We start from the raw sequence: 22,157 nt of genomic DNA, 5'->3' as shown, positions 1-22,157 counted from the left end.
GACGAGAGGTTAAGAGTTGGGTGCAACCCTGTCTTCTTGTTAGGAGTAATTGGAGCAGTGAATAGACTGAACGATTAGCAGGAGATGGAAATTGGAAATCATGCAAATGAGCCCTTCAGCCAGCAAAGCCAATAGCCCCACTCAGCACAAAGTTTGGCTAAGTTATACCCATAATTGTTCTAATTAAAGGTGCACTCCGATGGCTCCATCCCAAACCAGACAGCTCCTGAAAAGCCCCTCAGGCAGCACCCTTTGGGAGGGGGTGAGGGGTCGGGAGAAACGCTGAAATCAGTCAGACCAGCCTGAAATCTGAGGTCTCAGCGTGTCATTCCAAAGCCTGATGGAAGCCTGCTCTGGGGTGGTGGCCCCCCCACACCACCACCCACGTTAGCTGGGAGCAACCCCTCCCCATCCTGTCAGGGTGGGTTGGAGGTACCATGGGTGTGAGCACACCATGGTGCCACCTCATGGCCCAAAAACCTGCCCCATCTTTACATCATTTTCTCCAGCCCACCTAGGAGACGGCTCCATCCCCAAGCCCTTCACGTGGGGTCTTGCCCAGGGCCAACATTTCATTTCAGGCTTACAAAGCCATCCTCACTCCATCGCCAAGTTCAAGCTCCCAATTCTGGGATGTCCCTGACCCACCGGTGACATGCCACCCCCCTGGCAAGCAACGCACACCCCTCTGCCCGCTAATGAAACCCCTCACGGGGGGATGTCGGGGGCAGCCCAAAGCCTCGGCCCCCAGCATTGCCCACCTGAGCCACCCTCCATGTTCCGCAGGGACAGTCCTTGGCGTCGCAGCTCAGGCAGGGCAGGGGATGTGGCAGCGGCGGTGATGTGCTGACAGCTCGCTGCCGGGTGCTGCCGGTGTGACGGATGGTCCAGGTGCTGCAGCTGAGCCCCAAGAACCGGCTGCCTCGTCCCACCGCAGCAGCAACCTGTAATTTCCGAGGCATTGTTTCCAGCCCGTACCCCACAAGTGATGGGAAGGGGGGGCAGGAATGAAGGCAGAGCCAAGCAGGCAAACCAGATGGCTCTCTCGTTAAAGTGCAGCTGTGACGAAGAGAGGTCGTAGCCGTAATGAATCGGGCAGAGTCCCCACTAATTAACACTGACAAGCGAAGTTCAGATGTGTCCACTGGTAAGGAATAAATCAATCCCCCAGAAATGGATACAGCCAACGAGGGATAGTTGAGTTTGTTGTTCTGCATCCCAGAGGGCAAGCAATTATCTCTATAACTTTCTAGTTAGGGTGCACTTGGGAAACACATCTTCCGATCCATAAATACCTTCCTTCCACAACTCCATTACACTTGCAGGTGTCAAGAGCTAATTTTGCCGAGGAGCAAAACAGCACCGGATGGCATGAAACCGAGCGAAGGGCTTGTTGAAGCTCGTGGTGCCATCCAGCTCCTCTGCTTCTACCTGCCGTAGCATTTTGGCAAAGCCAAGCCTGTTGCACGGCAGTGATGCCCCTGCTGGAGACCCAGCCAGAGAATGGGGTGAACCTGCTTCAGTTTTCAGGAGTTTGGGGAAAAGGACTGGGGTGTGAATCGTGACATACCCAGCACTGGATCCTCACCCTATAATCACTACTGAGCCCCAATCTAGGTGGTCAGCCCGCAAGCGGTGGTGTTGACGTGTACCACATCACATCCCTGGTGTCTCCATTCCCAGGAGTGGGTCCTGCGCTACAGACCCTACAAGAAGCCTCTAATTCCTTCCACCTTCCTCCTCCTCCTTTCAAATTGCACCCTCCCTCCTCCTCCCTGGGATCACAGCCCCTCCAGGGATGCCATGGTGGGACCCACTGGGCACAGGGCACCTGACAGGTGGGGCGTCACCCAACGTGCACCCCTGCACCCCAGCAGCTGTGGGAGAACATCGACCTGAAAGTGAGACTGAACCAGCACTGTGGGGATGCTAAACATTCCCCTGCCTCAGCTCACCAGCAGAAATGCCTGCATCAACCCAGTAGCATTTTTGGGGTGCACAAAGCCGTCGCCACCTTGTGCTGCCTTACAAGCCGCTTTGGGCAACGAGGCATATGTTCTGTCCTTACATCCCTCGCAGTTATATAGGGTGACATTATTTCACATCGCTTTTCCTCCTCTTTTTTTTCACCAGACCCAGGCAAACGGAAAATGCAAACGCTGCTTTAGTGCCATTAAACAGCCAGTGGAGCCCAATCCCCTGCTGAACCCCACAGTTCTGAAACTCACAAGAGCAAACTTTTCCTGAGCACTCAAGAGATGCCTCTCAGGTTTGTGTTCTGAGAGATGATGGCAAGGTTGGTGGCATCTCCTGGGCGAGTCCCCCAGGATGGCTGCTCTCCTGCCCTTCTCCATTGCACACAACCTTCACAAAAGCAAATCGTCCCTGCTTTTCAGAAAAGGGTTTGTTGTGCAGGTTTCTTTTCAGCATCTCCTTCATCACTGGCTGCTTCTCCACTCCTGAGTCCTCCCAGGTGTAACTAGGGCTGGTAGTTTCTATAGCTGCTGTACGCAGGCAGGTGCTTAAATTGCAGCTGGCCAACATGGGGCATCAAAGTTTAAGACGGGCAGAAAAAAACAACAACAAAAAAAAGTGTTACATGGCAAAACTAGCATGGGGATTTTGCAGAGGGAGGGACCATGCCTGGCACTGCTCTTGGGTGGGTTCAGGCAACGCTTAAAGCAAGCCCAACCCTTAAACCATCACTACCCAGAAATTCAGCTGGCCTTGCCGTACGTGTTCAGACAGACACCTTCTAAGAGAAAGGGGTAGTGAGAGAAAGGAGGAAACTAACGCAGGGAGGAATTCAAGCCCTCCACATCCCCAAATCAAAGGCAAATTGAGCTGAAAGCTTCATGTCTGCAGCCCGGAGCAGCAGAGGCACCGCAGCCCAGCGCCTGCCGTTAGCACAAGGGCTCTAATATTTTAGGATAAAGGTGGGGAGAGGGGGAAACCCAGCCCACAACGTTTACAGCCCACAAACCAGCCATCTCAAGGGTGACTGCTAAAAATAACCCAGTTGCCTCGCTAACTAGTAAACGCCACCACCCAGCCCCGTACTGTAAGGGGTCCATGTGACGGAGGGGCAGCCCGCGCGGGTTTGCCAGGCTGGCACCCGGGGTGACATTTCACGAGCGCATTACTGAGGGGTTAAATAACTGGTAGGGCTCCCCTTTGCCTTTAAAAGAGGATGCGCACCAGGATTGAATTCCCAGGGGATAATTAACACAGCTGCAAATCTGCAGCACAGAGGGGGGGAGAAGGAAAGCCTAGTATTTTTAGTTAAGCTAAGAGATATAGGGGTTTTATTCCTATATTTGATGGAAAAAGGGGGGGGGGGGGGGGGAAGGATAGAGCTGCTCAGTTACAAGAACTGGAAAGGTGGTGTGGGGTTTTTTCTATTGAATTGAATTATTTACCTTTGATAAAGAAGGGCCACTATAAACCAGTGTAGCACATATTATATAGAGCTGTTAAAGGGAAATGTTTCGGCACTATTTAAATATTATCTAATTTCCAATAAAAACTGGACAAAATCAATGTAGCCTGGGGACGAGTTTATATTTCACCAGGCGGCAGTTTTTAAAGGAGGGCTGGTCCGTCAGCAGCAGCCCAGCTGGCTCTGCTCGTGCAACAGCATCTGCAAAAGATTTTTGGGGGGTGCAAAGCGTGACCCTCCCCCCGCCCCCCAGCACAGACACGTGCGACTTCACGGGCGTTAATGGTGCGGTCTGACCCCCTCGCTCAGCCGCCAGCCACGTAAGTGGGCAGCGCTGTCACATGGATCAGGAGCGCTGGAAATATAAACGTGGGGACATTTCGGCAGCAGGTTGGCTGTTTGCAAGGTGGCATCTGGCTCCAAGAGAGAAGATTAAACCTCCTGCCCTGCGCTGCCCGGCCAGGGATGGTGCTCTGGGGGGATGAGCAAGCATCGCCCGGGAGAGCCACCCTCGCGCCGCTGTCCCTCCAAGGTAGGCTTGGGTAGCAGATGGTTTATCTCGTGGCACAGTGGCTTTGCCATCCTGCCTGCCCACCTCTCGGTCCCCCAGCTGTGGGCACAGCATCCCTTCCCCACAGCTGCAAGGTGCTGGGGGGACACACAGCCATCACAGGGAGCTCTGCCACTCACACCAGCTCATTTTAATTATTTTGGGGGTTAAGAGAGGGTGCAAGCTTTAAATCAGTCATGCATTGCAATCCGTGCTTGAGAGCAGCTGGAGTAGGCAGTGCCGCGGGCTGCCAGCCCTCGGGCTCCTTCACCACACTGGAAATTTCCCTGGAAAAAAAGATAATGCCGTTCCCCACTGCTGGAGGACAGCTGTAAATCACAGAGATGATGCCAGGAGCTCTTCGCACGGGCACATCTGGACTCGTTGGATTTTTTAAGGCAGCCTCATGCGTTTTTTGAAGCAGCAGGGCAAGTTATTACGGGCTGAAATCTCCCTGGTGTAAGGACTAAGTTGTTATGTGGCAGCTTAACTTGGGGAACAAGCTCACGCTGAAGTCATTTTGCTTCTGTGTATCGTGCTCTTTCATGTGCCAGGAATGAGTTTTCCTCGTAATGTGAAGCCAGTGCAGACAATTTAAGTCATTATTAATAGATACACTTGATCTGAGGAAGTAAAATGCTTAATGTTTTGTTAAATGAGGTGTACTCTGCAAACAGTTGTATGCAGGGAGAAGGTTAAGATGCTCCCCCCGCGTTAGAGATTAATGAGTGCGAGGCTACTGCTAATGAAGTGCTCATCCTCACCAGCGTTTGGAGCCTGAGTCCGTGCAGAAATGTCTTTAGTGAAGTAAGGACACGTAAGGATGACCCCAGGCTTAATTGCTCACAGGATCAGGCCCTTGGACCATCAGGGTCTCGAGGCATGGGGACCAGGATGCTGGGAGGACAGGTGATGTGCCCAAGGCCATGCAGCATGGCCGTGGCAGAGGAGAGGGTAGGGCTGCAGGGTCCCAGCCTTTCTCCACCACCCAATATCACTGCCCAAAGGTGACAAGTGGTTTACAAGCAGCCAACCCCCTCCATTTTCCTTCAAAACCCAGCCGGTGACTACTCCCTGGGTCCCGGCCAGCCACAGAATGCTCCACAGGTGTCCTGGCTGCCAGCTCCTCTCTGCAGTAGATCGCCTTAGCCTGTACAGCAGTGTTCTCCTTAAAAACACTGAAATATCTTTTAATCCTGACATCACTTTCCACTTACCAGTGGAAAAAGCACTTGACTTGGCTGGCAGGAGCTCAGGCGCGTGCATTTATATGTGTCGTTCAGCTACAAGAGGACTTTTTCGTTCTGCTCTTGCTGGCCCTGGCTATTTTTAACCCCCTCCGTCAGCGATGCTGTTAATCCTGTCGTTACCGTGACCCAAGAAGTGAGTGTTATATGCAAATAAACGCTGATTAAAAGGCTCACGAGAAGGGGTCACAGGGTATTTCAACACGCTCTCAACGGCAGTTTAATGCCAGACGCACACACCCCTAACAAAATTAGCCCACGTCTGACCGAGAAGGTCTAGACTCTCTGCTAAATATACCCAGCTGCCAGCACGGGAGGTGGTCTGTGCTGTGGGAAGATGATCCCCTCAATGTGAACAAGGGCACGTGAAGGCAAGCTCCCTCCGCGCCACCGTGGAAATATTACAGGGTTGCTAATGAGCAGAGAGGGAAAGTGCGCCGGGGCTGCGGAAACGTGACCCAGGACAAGTCCCTGGGGAAAACGATCCCACTCTGTGCCACTCCCTGGGCCTCCAAATCTTCTCCTACTCCAGCTCAGGGACCCCAGGGGATACCGAGGCTATTTTTCATACCAGAGCAATGCTTTGAGGAGGTGGTTCAGTTCATAGCAGAAGGGTGAATGGGCTCAAAGGCTGGGGGTAGCAGAATAGCAACAAGTGGTAAAAGAAAAGAGAAAGACAAAGGGATCTGGAAGTTAGAAACCAACCGAGCAGTTGTGAACGGCCAGGTGGGAAGCTCAGCCTTGAGTTCAAGGGGGAAGAAAGAAAATGAGGAAGACCACCTTGGTTGACCTCAAATTAGCTCCCACTGCAGCTACAGGTGAACAGGGACCTCAAGGCAGGGGGTCTTTTACACAAGGGATTAATTTACACAGAGACCCTAAGTCAGACCCCCCGGCTCAGTGCGGTCTCATCCTGGACGGACACACTGTGATCAGTTTGTGGCTCTGTGTTCATCCCATGGTCTCCCAGGCCAGGTGGCTGGATGTCACCACAGCCATGTTGAGGAAACCCACAGAGAAACCTCAGACGACTCTTGCAGTGTGGGTGTGTTGGCCCAGGGCCGGCACAAAGACATTCATGGTCACCCACAGGAGCCCAGCAAAGTCCCCACTTGCAGTGAGCTACAGAAAAGGTCTCAAACATTTCTTCCAGCCTTAGGCTGACTCCACAACAGAGGGAACCACGAAGCATTGCAGCAGTCCCTCCACAGCAGGTTGCTTTGATATGGTGTAACACCTTCCTGAGATTCATTTTGATTGTGTTTATTCCCCAGGGAGGTGGGGTGGGAGAGCTGGGAGGTTGTGTCACCCAGAGCTTCCAAGTCGTGGGATGCCAAGGACTATTCTAGTCCCTGCTGTGAACTTCTCCTGCGACCTTGAGGAAAGGAGCCAGGAGCCTCAGGGCAGCAGGAGCCAAGACGCTCCGCCGGTGTCCGTCCCTGTGCTTAAATGGCAGCAGAGGCTGGGCGCTCCCTCCTATACAAGGCATCGGCGGGGAGAGCAGCTCCCCTGGCCAAAGCCCCGGGAGGATTTGGACCTCACTGGCTTTTGCCAAGTGCTTTGGATCCCTCCATCCAGGGACATGCCAGCATGCCAGGCTGCGTCATGTTGGCCACTAGTGCAATGCCCAGATTTTTCCATATAGCAACCATAAGACTGGAGACCGGTATGAGTCCCTTAAAGAGAACAAAATAAAACAAACCAGTGTTAGGGAGAGAAAAAACTCACTTTGTCCAAATTCAGAGTACACAAATAAGCTTATATGGGGTTGGGCAGATAGGAGCTGACTAAATTTCTTTTTTCTTTTTTTTTTTTTTTCTTCTTTTTTACCCCCTAAACACTAGGCACCATTTTCCTCCCAGCCTAAACACCTGTGTCCCAAGCTACAGCCTGCAATTAAATCAGCAATTTAATCCAAGGGGTGCTGTCACAAGGCAGCCCAGTGACCGTTTGACCCTCATTGTATCGCGTGCCCATTATCACCTGACCCGACGAAGTTATAAATACAATGACAATAGAACCTTAACTGGATTATAATTAGACAATGAGCCCAGAAGGATGGAAACAATGAACTATAAAAGCCCGTCTGTCCTGCCAGCTAGGACCTACACACACACGGGAAGCACTGGAATGGGCGAGTTACCAGGACCTGTAACAGAAAAGCTACAGATTTCCCCCAAATTGGATTTGGAGCATCCTCTGACGGCTCACGCTCCGTCCACCAAGTATTACACAGCCCTGGTCACCGGAGACCTGAGAAGCCTCGAGGTCGTGACTGACCGATACTATCAAGATGTCAACCTGGTTTTTGAGATCAGTAAAAATGAGCTGGAGTGGCAAGTGAAAAGTCAAGCATCTTATGGACTCTCAGGTACTTTTCCTTTAAAGGCTAGTCCAGAAAAATTAAAACCCCAGTATTTACTAACCCTAAATAGGAGAGGTGCAGTGCATTTAAGTACCTAACGCTGCTTTTATAGAGCCTGTTCCCAAGGTGGCTGGTTCCTGGTTAGCTGACTGTGCCCTGCAGCCCTAGCGATAAATATTCAGCACTTTCTTTTATTATTTTCTTCTCTTCTGCACATACTAACCCACCAGAGGGGCAGAGAAGCGTAAAAAGTGTGTCCACATGTTTTTTTTCAGGTTGGGGCATGCTGCGGTTTAGGCACGCCTGCAAGAGGGCTCGCAGCCCAAATTCCCCATGCAGGGGCTCAGGAAGAGCAGCCTGGTCCTATCTGGGAGGAGGAAGATGCTCACAAGGTGGCGGTACCTGGTGCCTCCCAACCCCAGGTGCTCACCAAGCGCTGTGCATCTATCAATGGTCCTAGAGGTCCCAGAGCTGCCAGAAAACGCAATGCCTTGCTCTAGCTGAACCCAAACCCAATGCATCCCATGCCCAGCCCTGCATCACCCTCCCAACACGCTCCCACCTGGCTTGCGTGCCCTCAGGCTCAACCGAGTCCCAGCAAAGTCCATATATTCCTCCCCTGGGTGCAGGTGGGGTATTTGTGAGCTGCCTTGTAGCTCCTGCCAGCAAGGTCGTGCGCAGAGGGTCCCCTGTACAGCTGGTGGCGGGCAGGGTATTGGTTTACCCAGCTTGTGCCATGTGAAATCCTGCTCCTGGATGCGCACACACCAGGGGAGTTTTGCTTCCCCTCCTGCCAATAGCGCTGGAGGCAGCCACCAGCTGTAACCAGGTTCTCTGAAACTCCTGATGCCACCAGGGAGCTGAAAGAAAAATGGAACAAGCAGCGTCTTGGTTTAGTTTGTTGGCAAGGCTAGTGCACAGGAGGTGGAAACCCAGCGGGTCAACCCCGGGCATCACCCCACCCCCTTTTCCTGGCAGGGCTGTGGTCGCTGGAGTACAAGCAGGAGCTGACCACCCCACTGTGCCTCGCCGCCCGTGGGGGCCATGCCGCCTGCCTGCGCCACCTCCTCCGCCGACGGGCCAACCCCGACCTGGCACCGGGGGGGCGCACACCCCTGCACGAAGCCTGCCTGGGGGGGCACCTCGACTGCGTCGAGCTGCTGCTGGAACACAAGGCTGACCCCAACCTGCTGAGTGACGAGGGTCTGGCCCCACTGCACCTCTGCACCACCCAAGACTCCCTAAGGTAAGGAGAGGGACCCCCATCAGCATCCCCCTGCCAGTAACTTCACTCTGCATCCCCTACATGCAGTCTCCAGTGTGCCTTTGCCTCTGCAGGGTGCAAAAAATAAAGGTGCCACAATCCCTGGCAAGGCTTCCCGCATGCTCCCACATCTCCTGGCTGCATCAGCTGCTGCGGCATGCTCAGCTTAAACAAAAAGGGACATCCCGGTGCCAGGCACATTGCACAGCCCACATCTCCTTCCTGTGGACAGGAGCAGCCCAGCTCCACATGCTTTTCCTTCCTCCTCTTATCTGATGATTTATCCTAAAATCGCTATGTCTCAAATCCCAGGTCCAGCATGCTTTCCCCTGGGAGATGCTCAGGATGGATCTAGTCACGGGGCATGTAGGTTAGTCTGACCTCCTGCACTCCTCAGCACATGCCAACCCCGTCTGCAAGGGAATATCAGTGCCGATCAGGGCACCCACTTCTCCTAAAATCCCAGCCCTAGGGCTGTAACAAAGGGATGGCAACAATCCTCCCACCTCCTCACCCCACGCAAGCCACATACCGACCCACCTTGGCTTATATCAGGGTTAAGGCTCAGCCATATGCCCTTCTCACTGTGGATCAGCATCACACAGAGGCAACCATAAACATTCCCTTGAAAAACAAGCTTTTCGTGCATGCACGTATGTCCCAGTAGGACTTTAAATGCCTGAATCATTAGACCCAAGGAATCCGGAATTTTTTTTATTTTATTTTATATATATGAAGAGCTCAGCCCCTTGATATCCTGATGAAACTGCTTAGGGCCATGGAGAATTTCATCATCTGCCAGCTTCAGTGAAAACCCACCCCAGCTCCAATCCTCTCCCCTTAAAGCAGGCAGCAAGCTTAACTAGGAGTAGGTGGTGAAGGCAAGGTTCCCACTACAGATCAAATGTATCATAGGCCACGTGTCAGGGAAAGAGCTCTGCAAAAGAGAAACAGCCAGAGAGGGAAAGGTTTGCAGACATAAACATCTCGAGCCTGGCTTATAAATAAGAGTCTCTGCAAGACAGCTGAAAATCTAGTATTAATCGAATTTTGGTTCATCCAAAAATTGAGGGATTAATCAAATGCATCCTTGGTGCAATGAGGGTTGGAAGGAGCGGGATGGGTAAGGCAGGATGCTACAAGCAACCCTTATCATTAATAAGGAGCTAGTTTTAATTCCTTCACCCAAGCACCCTTTTGACCTTAAAACCTTCACTCCCCAAACGCCTCGGGGCGGGGGTGGTATTTTAGGCTTCACCAACTTCATCTCCCCCCTGCAGTGATAGGGCACAGAAACAAGCCTGGTGCGTGGAGAGGACCCCATGGCCCACAGAGGTCCAGGTGCCCTGTCTTTGGCCAGGTGCTTCCCAGCTTGGAAAAATATAAACAGATATTAAAAATGAGCCGTTGTCACTGATTTACATGTTATTTCCCCCAGAAGGATGGAGGGGCATGGCAGGTGAGCCAGCAAACGGTGACACGGGGATCAGACAGACGCAACATGGAAACAGCTGAGTTATAAGCCCTTGAATATTGGGGCTTTATAATGGAAATGCTGAGAGACCCTTAACTACGCTACCCGGCGCTACGGGGGCTTCTACAATAACTAAGCCAACTCCCTTGAAAGATCAAAAATTAATAGACATTTCAGACAGGTTTTGAGGTTTCGACCACTGCTTTTCAATCGCAAAGACTTTGCTAAAGTTGGAGACTGAAGAGGTCAAGCTTTAGGTAACACAAACATTTCCTCTTTGATTAGGGGGAGACTACTTTACCTTGCCTTTTTTTTTTTATTTTATTTTTTTTTTATTGAGTAGTAGATTTTAGGTCATCCTTAATTTTTTACTGACAATAAAGAGCAGGTCATTGACCTACATAGAGAGCTATTTTATTTTTCTCCCTCTCGATAACAATGGCCAGAACACCTATGTGCCGGGTTCTTCTGTATTCCCATATACTCGGCAATTCACCATGGGGGCAGGACTTAAAACCTTTGAGCCTCTCAGTGACTGGGATAAAAAAAAATTATCTGGGCTTCCTTCCAGCCATTTGAGCTTCAGAATCCATGAGATTTCAACAAAAAGGATATCAGAGCTTTAATCTAGGAGCTTTTTGAAGAGATGGGAAAAAAAAAAGTTCCAGTAAAGTTCAGTCTTACCTTCTTCACTTTAGGAGCTGTTCATGCCAACGTCGGCCTATTTAGTAGAGTTCCTCTCCTTGACCTCTTTTTTACAGCAGAGATAATTAACATGGTGGGGTAAGATGAGTCTCTAAATTCACTGCACTCTCTCCCTGGCGCTCTCCCTTTTCCCTCTTAAAGCTGGGATGATTAAAGGAGTCTGCCTTTATTGGCACCCCGAAAAAAAATAAAATAAAAATAATTGAGGGGGAGAGGAAGAGTCTCAACTCTCCCGGCGGTGCCGGGGGGAAGAGCAGGCATGGGGCGATGGGAAGGCACATCGAAGGGATGCAGGATGTAGTTCCCGCCTCCCATCGCGGTACCCGCAGCAGAAGGGATGGCAAACACTATCACGTTTGTAGAGTCCTCCTTCAGATCTGCCAGTTGGAAAAAGCTCTCTAAAGATCCCAGGTTTCCCACGCAACCAGGGAGAGCCTACCTGGAAAGAAATCTCCTAGGGCTTGCCTTCTCCAGCCTTCCACATAGGGTGGAGGGCTAAGTCAAGCCAAGGGATGAGAAAACAAGATGTCACCCCTAGCTCCATGCAACTTGGTCTTATGGCTGAGCAACACCCTCACGTTCACCTCTTCAAGCTTCCTCTCCACCCTGGAAGCTGAAACCAGAGTTACCTCCTGGCTCCAAGCCTCCGGCTCAGAGAGGTGGGAGATAAATAGTGTGATGAGTCAATGCAGGAGGAGAGTCGGTGTCTAAGGGGCTCCATGCAAGAAATGATGGGGTAGGAAGTAAGCACAAGAGCTGCCAGCTCAGGAAGACAGGATGGATTTTGCTTAGGGGATGAAGATGAGGATAATTCATCAAGGGAGGAATTAGCAAAAAAAACAGGACCCAAGCAGGAAGGCAAGTACCTCAAAAAGGCAACATGACCAAGATAGCAAGGCTCCCCAACACCAGGAAGATGGGCACTAACCCACTGTTGGAGGCCCCAACCCCTTGGCACCCTCCAGCTAGCCCAGCATCGGCCTGGCCACGCTGTCCCTTTGGCTGCGGGAAGTAAGCATTACTAGAAAGAAAAAAAAGAATAAAAAAAAAAACACTACAGATTTTAAACACCAGCATTTAGCATCATTGTCCTCTTCTCTGTTTAGCATTGCTAAAATACAAACCTCAGCATTTGGAACCATTGTTTTGGAAATTCATCTCCCTGCCAGGGAAGACCAGCTCTTTAATAGGTCCTGAGCAAGAAACAAAGAGCCCAAAGCAGACACAGAGGGCAACCCAAGACCCGACCCTGCTCTTCAGAGAAGCTGCTCCCCAAGTTGGTGTGACGGCTCACACAGATGAGCATCCGCGACTCACAAAGCTTTGGCAAAGGGGCAGCGCAGGGAGCGATGCTCCTGGACTGGGGTTTGCTCGGTGGCAGCAGAGCAGCCCCTGCACTGGCACAGCCAGCCCTGCCACCACCAGCGGCTCACCAGTAGGCTTGCAGTGCCTGAAAAGATTTTTGTCTTTTAAAGAAGAACAGTCTTCCTTTCTCCTTTTTTTAAGAAATTAATCAGAATAATCCTTGCATTCAGAGCCAGGCTTGGGAAAGGCTGATTCTTCCAAGTGGGAGCAATCCTGCAATAAATCAGACACAGATGGAGAGACGGTCACTCAGATGCCATGAAAAACAAGCAAGCAAAGGATGGGAAAGCCTCGCTCCAGCCCTAGGGAGGGGCGGAAAACACCAAACAGGAGATTTTTCCTTCAGCAAACTGGGGGCCCGAGTATGTTTTTGGGACAGGAATTTTCCTCCAGCCTCCTCTGCCCCAACCTCCTGCTCCTCCTGCTGGTTATTCATCGCATCCCATCATTTCAAGCTAAATCCCACTTTCCCAGCCTGGACATTTTTTCATCCCAAACTGAGCAGCATCCCTGTGGGGTGCTGGGAGCTGCTGCCGGCAGGAGCCACCCTGGCAAGGACAGGGCAGGGGAGGGGGACGGGTACGTCCTGCCCAACCTCACACCAACATCTGCCCCGACTCTGTTGATGGGTGAAGAAGGAAAATAAAACCCAAAACCTTTTATTGCCTTTAACTGAGCCAGGACCCCAGTGCAAGGCAAACCTGCAGTACTAACACCAATTATCACAAATTAGTGCAACTTTAAGCTAACAAGTGACTTGCCCAAGCAAGGAGACATTCACGTGTGTTACCCACCACCAGCAAATGAGTTAAGAAGGGTTTATAAGAGAGTTTAAACTAGTCTAAGTTAGGCAGAGCTATGTGTAAGGCTGGCTTTTTGAGGGTATCGCTGCCACTGGAGAGCTGCTCGCCCAGGTCAATGGTACCAGGCTGGATGGAAAACAAACTGGTTTGCTTTGCCAGCCCGTGTCTAAATTTCTGCCGAACTAAACCCATGCCTTCTTGCAATATTCCCAGAAAACTGGAGAGGAGCCCTCAAAAAAAAGCAGCAAGTGACTGCTGAGCCTTATTGAATGGGATATTAGTCTAATCTGACGGTGAACAACAAGGTATTCATTAAAAAAATACAAGAAGCCAGAAATGCTGGTGAAGTGTTAGAGCATATGAGTTCATGAGCAGAAATTAGAGGCTCAGATAACAGCATATAGCCAGCAAACATGAACGGCATCTACCCAGCACCTGCTGATGCCCCATACATCCAAACAGGAGGCGCGTGCTCCTATAGCAGGGGCCTGCTATTCCTATTAAGCAGAGAAGATCACCCCTTATTTATAGCCCCCAACTAACATTCCCTCTTTGCCAAGGGAGGAGTATCCAGGGGAAAATTCAATATAAACCGACTTGGGTTTCTTCCAACAAGTTACCCATCGAACTTGACAACAAAATAGAATAACCCTTCAGCAAAATAGCATCTGGGAAGGATGGCGTTTCCACTCCAGTAACTCTAGAAAAATATTTGGGATGTCTAGCAGGAGGCCAAGAGGAACTGAACTCCCTGTATTGAACTCCCATCCCACTCTCGGTAAGGAAAAACCCCCATGGCAAAGCCAGGGTGCTGGGCTGGAGGGGCTGGGCACAGCCCTTGGCTTTGCCAGGCAGCCCATGATGTACCACCCTTCACCTGGAAAATAAGGGCAGGAGAATATTTCCTCTCTTGCCTATGCAGGTGTCAGTCTTCAGCCTGGGCACGCTCCATATGCAGCACTTGCAAAAAGTGCAAAAAGACCAGCACGGGGCTTGTGCTCAGGGTCTCCAGGTATAGCCACCTCCTTGCCTGGGAAGGAGCAGAGATGCTTTAGCCTGATCTATTTTTTCCTTTAAAAAAAAAAAAAAAGAATCTCATGGATTAGGTTGCTGCGTGTTTTGCAACCAAATCAGAAACATATTTTTTTTCCATTTTTCCCTACAGAACCATCCTTTGGTTTGCCCCAGCTGTGTTAGCTTAGGGTACCAGAGCTACCCATGGTGTTAGGATTAAGCTAACCCAGAGAGGTCCAGAGAGAGTCATTATAATCAGGGCTACAGATTCCCTGCTGTAAGGATGAACAAAGCTGGTAAATGTGACCCGAGTTGCATGTCATTTGCTCCAGCAACAGACCCCCTCCAACAAAGTTTTACTGACCAGCAGGAAGCCCCAAAAAGTCCTCAGCGAGACACGCTGTTGCTTGGGAAAGAGATTCAGCACGTTTTAGAGTAAAAAGGGAACTGCAAAGTAAGAACCTGAGGGTTTGGGGGCTGGCACAACCCCACGCTCCATCTGCTCACCCACAGCTGCATCCCTAGCAGAGAGCATCCGTGGTGGATGCCTCCAGCAAGGTCCAGTGAGGGCTGGCAGCATCTAGGAGCATTACCCCTGCAAAGGCTGTGGGAACACCCCATCCACACAGATCCTGTCTGCAGGATTTTTTCCCTGGTAAACTCAGGCTTGATACACATGGGAAAAGCAGCCCAAGGAGGTTTTTACAGATCCTGCACCACCAAGGACAGCGAATGTCTCACCAGCTCCTATCAAATGTGGGGGGAGGTGATGCTGCAGGTCCAGAAGGATTCAAGTAGATTATTATTTTTTTTTCCCCATATATGATAGCATTCATCTGGGCCATGAAAAACAAGCTATGCCTTAGTACCATCCTTCCTCTCTAGAGCTCCTCTTCTTCCTCATCCCTCCTGTTGGGAGGGAGCAGGCTGGGACTCCACTCCCCCTCATTTTGCTTCTGTATCAGCCCAGAACCTCACTTAGGGCTCCAGATGACACCTGAGCTAAAAAAAGAACATATTGGAGAAAAATTAAAGAAGCGGGAGGAGTCCAAAGGCTGATACACCTCCCTAGACAACAGCAGCCACTGCCGAGGCTTCCTGAAGGATTGCTCTTCCCACCTCCCTGGCAGCATCTCTTGGGAAACACGAACTCACCACATTTTTCAAAGTCTCGCTTGGACGGCACGTGGGTCTGGCCCCCCTCCAAAAAATAGCTCCTCCGTGCCACAGCGGTGAGCTCAGCCCCCATGTGCTAACCCAGCTGCTGACAGCCCTGCCCAGGCAATGACATTGAGCCACGCCAGCCCCAGCGGCTCCCGGCGGGGGATGGAGCAGTCACTTTGATTCATTTAGACTGGCTGATCACATTCATTTATTCACATACACACCAAAAAAAAAAATTAAAAAAAAATTAAAAAATACAGAAAAACAATCAAAACCAAACCATCAGGGCGCACAAGGCATCTTTAACCCCACCTGTTGTCAGAAGGATGCAGATGGAAAGCTTTGATGGGAGCTGGCATCCCTACTTTTTAGCAGCCACAACCCCTCATTACACCCACACGCAGCAATGTTAGAGAGAAAGAGAGATGGGAGCATTGCTTACCTTAATTTATTCCTCCTGGGAACTGCAGGTGCTGCTCCTCCATCATCACCAGATGCCAAACAAGCCAGCAAAACTAATTTCTGCAGGCTTAAACCACCTGCAAAGGTGTTACTTTCCAGAACAGGGAGAAAACACAATCTTTTGGTCCTCTCTGGGGTAGGAGCCCAACACAGACATTTGGGTACCTTAATGGGAAAAGAAGAATCTCTTTTTATACACAAACAAACCCACACTGAGGTCTTCTGCTGCACAGAGGCATTACTGAGGGTTTCCCTCCATGTCAGCTTGGTCCCACCACAGATTAAGGTGGAGACAGCAGTTTAGGATGTTTTCAGCTGAGAAGCTGTGTGGATGTCAGCCAAGGGGTGGGATTGTGTAGATCATCTCTGTAACAGCCCAGGGCTGCACCCATACCGGGAGATGAAAATGCAACCAACAGACTGATGGCACAAAGGGACCCATCATGCTATGTGTCCTCATCATGTCCAGACGCATCCCACACCCCTTACTGGCTGGGGCTGAGCCAGTAGGCATGGCTAACTGTGGGCACTGCTCCTGGGCGCTGCCCGACCACCGGTACGGCCAGCATCACCATCCACCACCTGGGATGGTGGAACCCTTGTGGGTCAAGGACTGCCAAGGTGGTCAAGGATGGTCAAGGTCATCAAAGATAGTCTAGGATGACCATTCATGAATGATGCCGGTCAAGGGCAAGAGGGAGATGTTGCCCAAATCACCATCACCCTCATTGCGGTAGGCACCAGGGCACAAGGCCACCCTCCCCGGCCTCTGCTGCTCCCTCCCAAAATCCCTGAGTGCCACAACTGCCATGGCAGCCCAGCTCCAGCATGAACCCCATCCTCACCCCACCACCTCCCACTCCACCGTCCCTCACGGCTCCCACTCCATCCCACACCCCCCAAAACCCACCTGGGTGGTGCACACCCCAGCCTCCCCATCTCTTTGCAGATGCGCCAAGCTCCTGCTGAGACACGGGGCCACTGTCGACCTGCCGAGCGAGGATGGGGGGGAGACGGCTCTGCACGTGGCGGCCAGGCACTGCCTCTGCGACCATGCCCGCCTCTATCTGCGGCACGGGGCGCGCGTTGATGCACGCAGCGCACGGGAGGAGACAGCCCTGGGCATCCTCTGTGGGCAGGCACCGGGTGCCGGCGAGGGCTGCCTGAAGCTTTGCCAGCTGTTGGCTGCCCACGGCGCAGACATCAATGCCCGGGATCAGATGTGGAGAAGCCCCTTGCACAAAGCGTGCGGGGCCGCCAACGCCAGCCTGGCGTGCTTCCTCCTGCAGCACGGGGCTGATGTCAACGCCATTGACTACGGCGGCATCTCCCCGCTGGGCTGCACGCTGCAGAGCTCTGCCTTCAAGAGGGAGCTGCAGCCCCACCTCACCGTCCAGCTGCTGCTCAACTACGGCTCCCAGAAGATATGGCCCCCTGCCTTCGTCAAGGTACTGACCCCAAAACAGCCCCCCTGTATCCCCTTGCACCTGGGATTTTGCAGCTGGGGTCGGGGTGCTTCGGGAAATAAAAAGCCCAGGGGGGTTGGGAGAATCTGGGAGAAGCTGGTGCAGGCAGGGAGAGGGGATCATGCCCTTAGGGTTGGCGATGCTGCTGGGAATGATGGAAACACTGGCATGGTCTGGCAGTAGGGAAAAGCAGGCAGGGTGAATGGCAAGATGGAGCCAGCATGGGGGACCGGCAAGGAGGATTTTTCTTCTGCCTGGGGATGTCTGAGACAGGCTTGGTACATCAGCCATCAGTGCAACCGCCTTATGGCTCTGCGTTTCATTGATTTTACATCAAACAATAAAGAAAATATTATACTGACTTAGCATGCACAAGCCAAAAATGTAAATAAGAAGCAAGGGCTGCATCCAGAGGAAGAAGAGCCACAGCAAGGCAGGTCTTCCCACCACATCACAGGTGGAGAAAGATCTCCAAAGCATGCCAGGACAAACCCTGCACCTGCCTCATACTGGCATGGGACTATCCCAACCCAGACCACATTGGGGTGGGACAAGCCCTGGCTGCAGCACATGCATGCTCTCCCACTCTGGGACATGCATCTCCACCTGAAGCCCCTCACGTTGCCCATGACTAGGTGCTGAAGTCCTGTGCGGCTGTGCCAGAGATCATCGAAGTCCTCTTCAATTCCTACCCACAAATCCCTGTCTCCGAGAAGTGGGCTGAGGCTGTGCCGGAGGAGGTGTTTCAGGTAAGACAGTGCTGGCAGTTTGGCAGGGATGGCTGAGCCCCTAGGAAGGGGTTTTATCCAGCAAGAGTTTTTTCCCCACCCAAACTTTAGGGGGGGGGGGGGGGGGGGGGGAGAAGTCCTCAGAGCACCCCCACGCATTCGATCATCTCAGCAGCTTTGCATCCCTTTAGCTCCATCAACCCCAAAATCCCCATTCCTGCCCCTGCCCTGCAATAAAATACAATCCCAGCATCTGGAAGTGACCCTGAAGCTGGATCACTGCCCGGGAGGAGCCCACACCACTCATTTTCGTTTGAAGAACTTATCCCCAGACGTACAACAGGTATGGCCAGCCTGCTCTCGAATGATCTCGGATGGCTGCCTTGTCCCCACAGGTCTTTGGTTAGCTTGGCTGCAAGGGGGAACGGCTGCTGAAATGCAAATAAAGCTCTTCAGCACATTCTAGGGGATGGGAGAAATGATTTTTATTCCGAGCTAAGGAAAGGTTGGGGTTGCACAGACCAATCCTGCTTTGTTTCCCCCTCTTAGAAACAAGCAGGTCTCTTCTACATCAGCTCTAAGGCTTTCTGCAGGGATGCTGCTTCCAGTGGGCATGAAAGCATCCCCCCCAAACAGCTCCTGTGGTGAGGCTGGGTTTCTTCATGTGTGCTTCCACAGGAGAATTCTCCATCCAGCCTCTGCTTGCAGGACCCACACCAGCCCACGGAGCCCTAACCCACGGGCAAATGTCACCCGTGGGTTTCTTACCTCCTCCCCTTAGATCTTCATCTCAAAAGTATCTCTGATTTGTTTGGCTTAATGAGAAAAACCCAAAACGAACGGATGCTCAGGTTCCCCCCTCACCCCTCTCTTTGCAGCAGCACCAGCTATTCTATGAGTCCTTTTTCCGGCTGGCAGGCACAGTCCGGTGCCTGCAACATTTATGCCGCTCCGCCATTCGGAAAAAGTTTGGGAGCAAATGCCATTGCCTTATCCCCTTGCTGCCTGTGCCCAAGCCTTTGCGTGATTACCTGCTGCTGGAGCCCGAAGGAATCATGCTTTGAAGGGCCAAGAGGAGCCGACCGAGGTCTATCATCCACCCCTGCCTTACCTTACCTCGTCCTCCCTCGGTGTAGCGCAGCAGCATCCATTTCTGTCAGCCGAGCGAGGGAGCACTGGTTTTCATGATAGATGGTTGTTTTTCAGGGATTTATAACGTAACTAAAATGTGCTTTCGGCTGTAACTTTGTATAGATTTTTTTCTAATTGTGCTTTAAATAGATTATAAAGAGTAATAAAATGATTAGTAGCTGTTACAAGCATGCTGCAGATATGAATAATACTCATTATAAAGGATCTTGACAAAGCAGCGGGGCTCCTCAGGTGTGCAAAGGAAAGCACGCACAACAGATGATGACTAAAATCAGCCCACGTGGGCATCAGATCCCCTTGGATAAATCTCCCCTGTGAGTGGCACAAGCAGAACTGGGACCAGAGGTGCAGCTTGGAAGCTGTTAGCAGGATGCAATATCCAGTGGCATTAATATAGACCATAAAATAGACCAGAAATCTTTTCTTTTTTTTTTCTTTTTTTTTTTTCTTTATTTCTTTTTTTTTTTTTTTTTTTAATGTAGAAGCCACCAAGAAAGAGCTGGTTATGCCATGCAGAAGTGGAGGTGGGGAGTGACCCCCTATTTCTCCCGGCTCCCCACAATCCAAGGCACTCACCAACACCTCCTGTACCCATCGTCCCATTGCTGCCCCCGGGGCTGGCATGTGGAGGGGCTGGAAAGCCTGGTGGCAAGCCAGAGTGGAGGAGTTTGGGCTTTCTTTTCACATGGTGACTTGGCAAAAGGCACCAGGAGGAGCAAGGATTTGTTTTTCCAGACCCTCAGGCTCCCCAAATTAATTTCTGTTGAACCAAAGCAAGGGCATACACGTGCCCCTTGGAAGAACAGCTGTCCTCATGCTAGCAGCTCTGCCACAGCACTCGCCAAATTGTTCCTCTGCTTAATTACACTCACCATTTTAAAATATATATAGAAATAAATCAGCCTTTTTGCATGTTGGACTGGACTTTGCACCAGCACCCAACACTATGGTGGGTTACACAGCCGATGTGTGCAGGATGCTGGCAGCATCCCTGGCTCCCAGAGGGAGCGCGGTAATGGGGAGGGTAAGGAATTTCCCCCCTCTCAGCTTCCACCTGCTGCTTCCGCAGCTTCCTTCACCCTTTAAGTTGTACGCAGGTGTGCAAGGGCATCGCCAAGCCCCCCCTCATTCCCCATGTTCCCCGTGTTTGGTGGCTGAGCCCTGAACCACACGGGAATGCCCCACAGAAAAGCCCCACACCAAATCTCTGCGAGACCTGGCACTTCGTGACTTTAGTGACTGTTCTACCTTACGGCTGGTTTCAGCGGTCAGAGCAGGGTGGGGGATTGAAGGGGATTTAGGGAAAACACATCCTGGCTGAGTCATGGGGTGTTTGAACTAGCCAAATCTAAATTTTGGTGCCTCTAACGAGTCTTTCATCTTTTGTGTGGTCCCGAATTGGGAAGAATGACGCGTTTTACATCCGTATTGGGCAAGTTTGCATGGAGATAGAATCCCACCAGGTGATCGCATCCTCCCCCAAAATCCCTGACCTCGGCTCCCCATCCTGCAGCTACAGTTGGGGAATAAAATGCACATCAAAGGGGAGAAAGGGAAGAAACCCAACAAAAGCAGGTCTGTGCGGGGGACCCCGGCCCGCAGTCTCGCCGCGGGGCCGGGAGGGACCGCGGGGCGCCGGGGGAAGGGCCATGGGAGGTGGGGAACGGCCGCGGGCACGCGTGGGGTGCCGCCCCACGCACTGCCTGCTCAGCGCCCCGCGGCCCGCAGGGGGCGCCCTGGGCACGGCCGCCGTCGGGGGGCGCGGGCGGCACCCCGGGGATGCGGCTGCTTCCGCGCCGGCGGGAGTGAGGGCGGCGGCAGCAACACCGCACCAAGAAAAAGAAAAAAAGGGGGGAAATATAAAAAAGAAAAAAAATTACTTTTAGGGCGTTGGGGTTTTTCCCCCCCCCCCTCCGTGTCAGCCGCGCTGCCGGCGGCGGTGGGAGCGCAGCGGGCGCGGCGCGGGGCGGGATGATGCTGCGGGCGGGTTGATGCTCCGGGTTCGCCTGCTTGTCTTGATAAGTTTGGCGGGCTGGCAAAGGAGCGTTTTGGTATATATATATATGTATATATATAATTTTTTTTCCTCCTGCCGGCGCCTTGTTTTGATGCAGATGTTATGGGAAAGGATCATTTTTTTATTTTTTTTTCCAGCAGCTAAAGACGGGAGGTCACATTAACTTACAATACAGAGACACATAAAAATGCGATTATGCCTGCTAAACAGAACACAGTAGGCTGCTAGTTAAGACAATGAGATTTCCAGGAAGCGATGCATAAATTCTTCAAAAAATGACACATTTTTCACGTTTCATTCCAATTAAATTACTGAGGCAGCTAACACAGCGCTGCGCACACCATACATTTGGGTGAAATGAAGGCTTTTCTGGGTTTTTTTTCTTTTTTTGCAAGTCTATCTGGATGCGCGTGTTTTATGAAAGGCGGTTAATATTAAGCTGCTATTAAGGAAAAAAATGTCAGAGACCTTCGCTCCTCGCCTTTTTCATGTGGCGGGGCTGGTCCGTCTCGGTTTTCCACCCTGCAGCAATAAACCGCCGATGGTCCTGGCCGGCAGCGGCTGCAAAATAATTTCCAAATAACAGGAATTACCCGCCCTGATGCACACACGTCTCTGTTTGCAAGGAGCTGGTTAAACAGCCGGGGCTGGGGAGAATTAAGGATCGCCCCCCTCAAAAGGCTCTGCAGACCCGTCGGGTGGTTCCCCAGCCGGGGTCCCTCCGGAGCCGCCGCCGGAGCCGCTGCCGCGGGCAGGATCGGGCCCCCCCCGTGGCGGCTGCGGGGATGGAGGGGGGTGTTGGGGGGGGGGGGTGTCCCGGTGGGAAGCCGGGCTTGCTTCCCACAGCCTTCTCGGTGGCTGAAAAGGGGCTCATCAGGGTGATAATCAAGCCGAAGTGGCCCCGGTAATGAAATAGCATTTGATTTTTTTTTTTTTTTTTTT

At 51.8% G+C, this 22,157-nt stretch overlaps 1 protein-coding gene across 2 annotated transcripts; it reads left to right on the top strand.

The window, feature by feature from the left end:
- Nucleotides 1-395: 395 nt before the first annotated feature.
- ASB18 (ankyrin repeat and SOCS box containing 18) lies at nt 396-19,785 on the top strand. 2 transcript variants are annotated; one of them, XM_080399861.1, is made up of 6 exons: nt 396-3,971; nt 7,335-7,607; nt 8,580-8,847; nt 16,802-17,300; nt 17,954-18,067; nt 18,925-19,785. In XM_080399861.1, the coding sequence occupies exons 1-6, from the start codon at nt 3,905-3,907 to the stop codon at nt 19,108-19,110; spliced, it is 1,407 nt and encodes a 468-aa protein (XP_080255987.1). In that variant the 5' UTR covers nt 396-3,904; the 3' UTR covers nt 19,111-19,785. The 2 variants fall into 2 exon arrangements, with proteins under 2 accessions (XP_080255987.1, XP_080255988.1); XM_080399862.1 differs by having other exon boundaries at nt 18,596-19,049.
- Nucleotides 19,786-22,157: the final 2,372 nt, after the last annotated feature.

This window comes from Falco punctatus (assembly GCF_963210335.1).
Source record: "Falco punctatus genome assembly, chromosome: 8".
Classification (NCBI taxonomy): domain Eukaryota; kingdom Metazoa; phylum Chordata; class Aves; order Falconiformes; family Falconidae; genus Falco; species Falco punctatus.
Note: the sequence above shows the minus strand (reverse complement) of the source record. Positions and strands in the feature narration are given on the sequence as shown.

Bases quoted from the DNA above. Each gene is read 5' to 3' on its own strand.
- ASB18 (XM_080399861.1), top strand. From the start codon at position 3,905: ATGGTGCTCTGGGGGGATGAGCAAGCATCGCCCGGGAGAGCCACCCTC. The intron at 8,848-16,801 runs GTAAGGAGAGGG...ATCTCTTTGCAG, and splicing joins ACCACCCAAGACTCCCTAAG to ATGCGCCAAGCTCCTGCTGA. The intron at 17,301-17,953 runs GTACTGACCCCA...GCCCATGACTAG, and splicing joins GGCCCCCTGCCTTCGTCAAG to GTGCTGAAGTCCTGTGCGGC.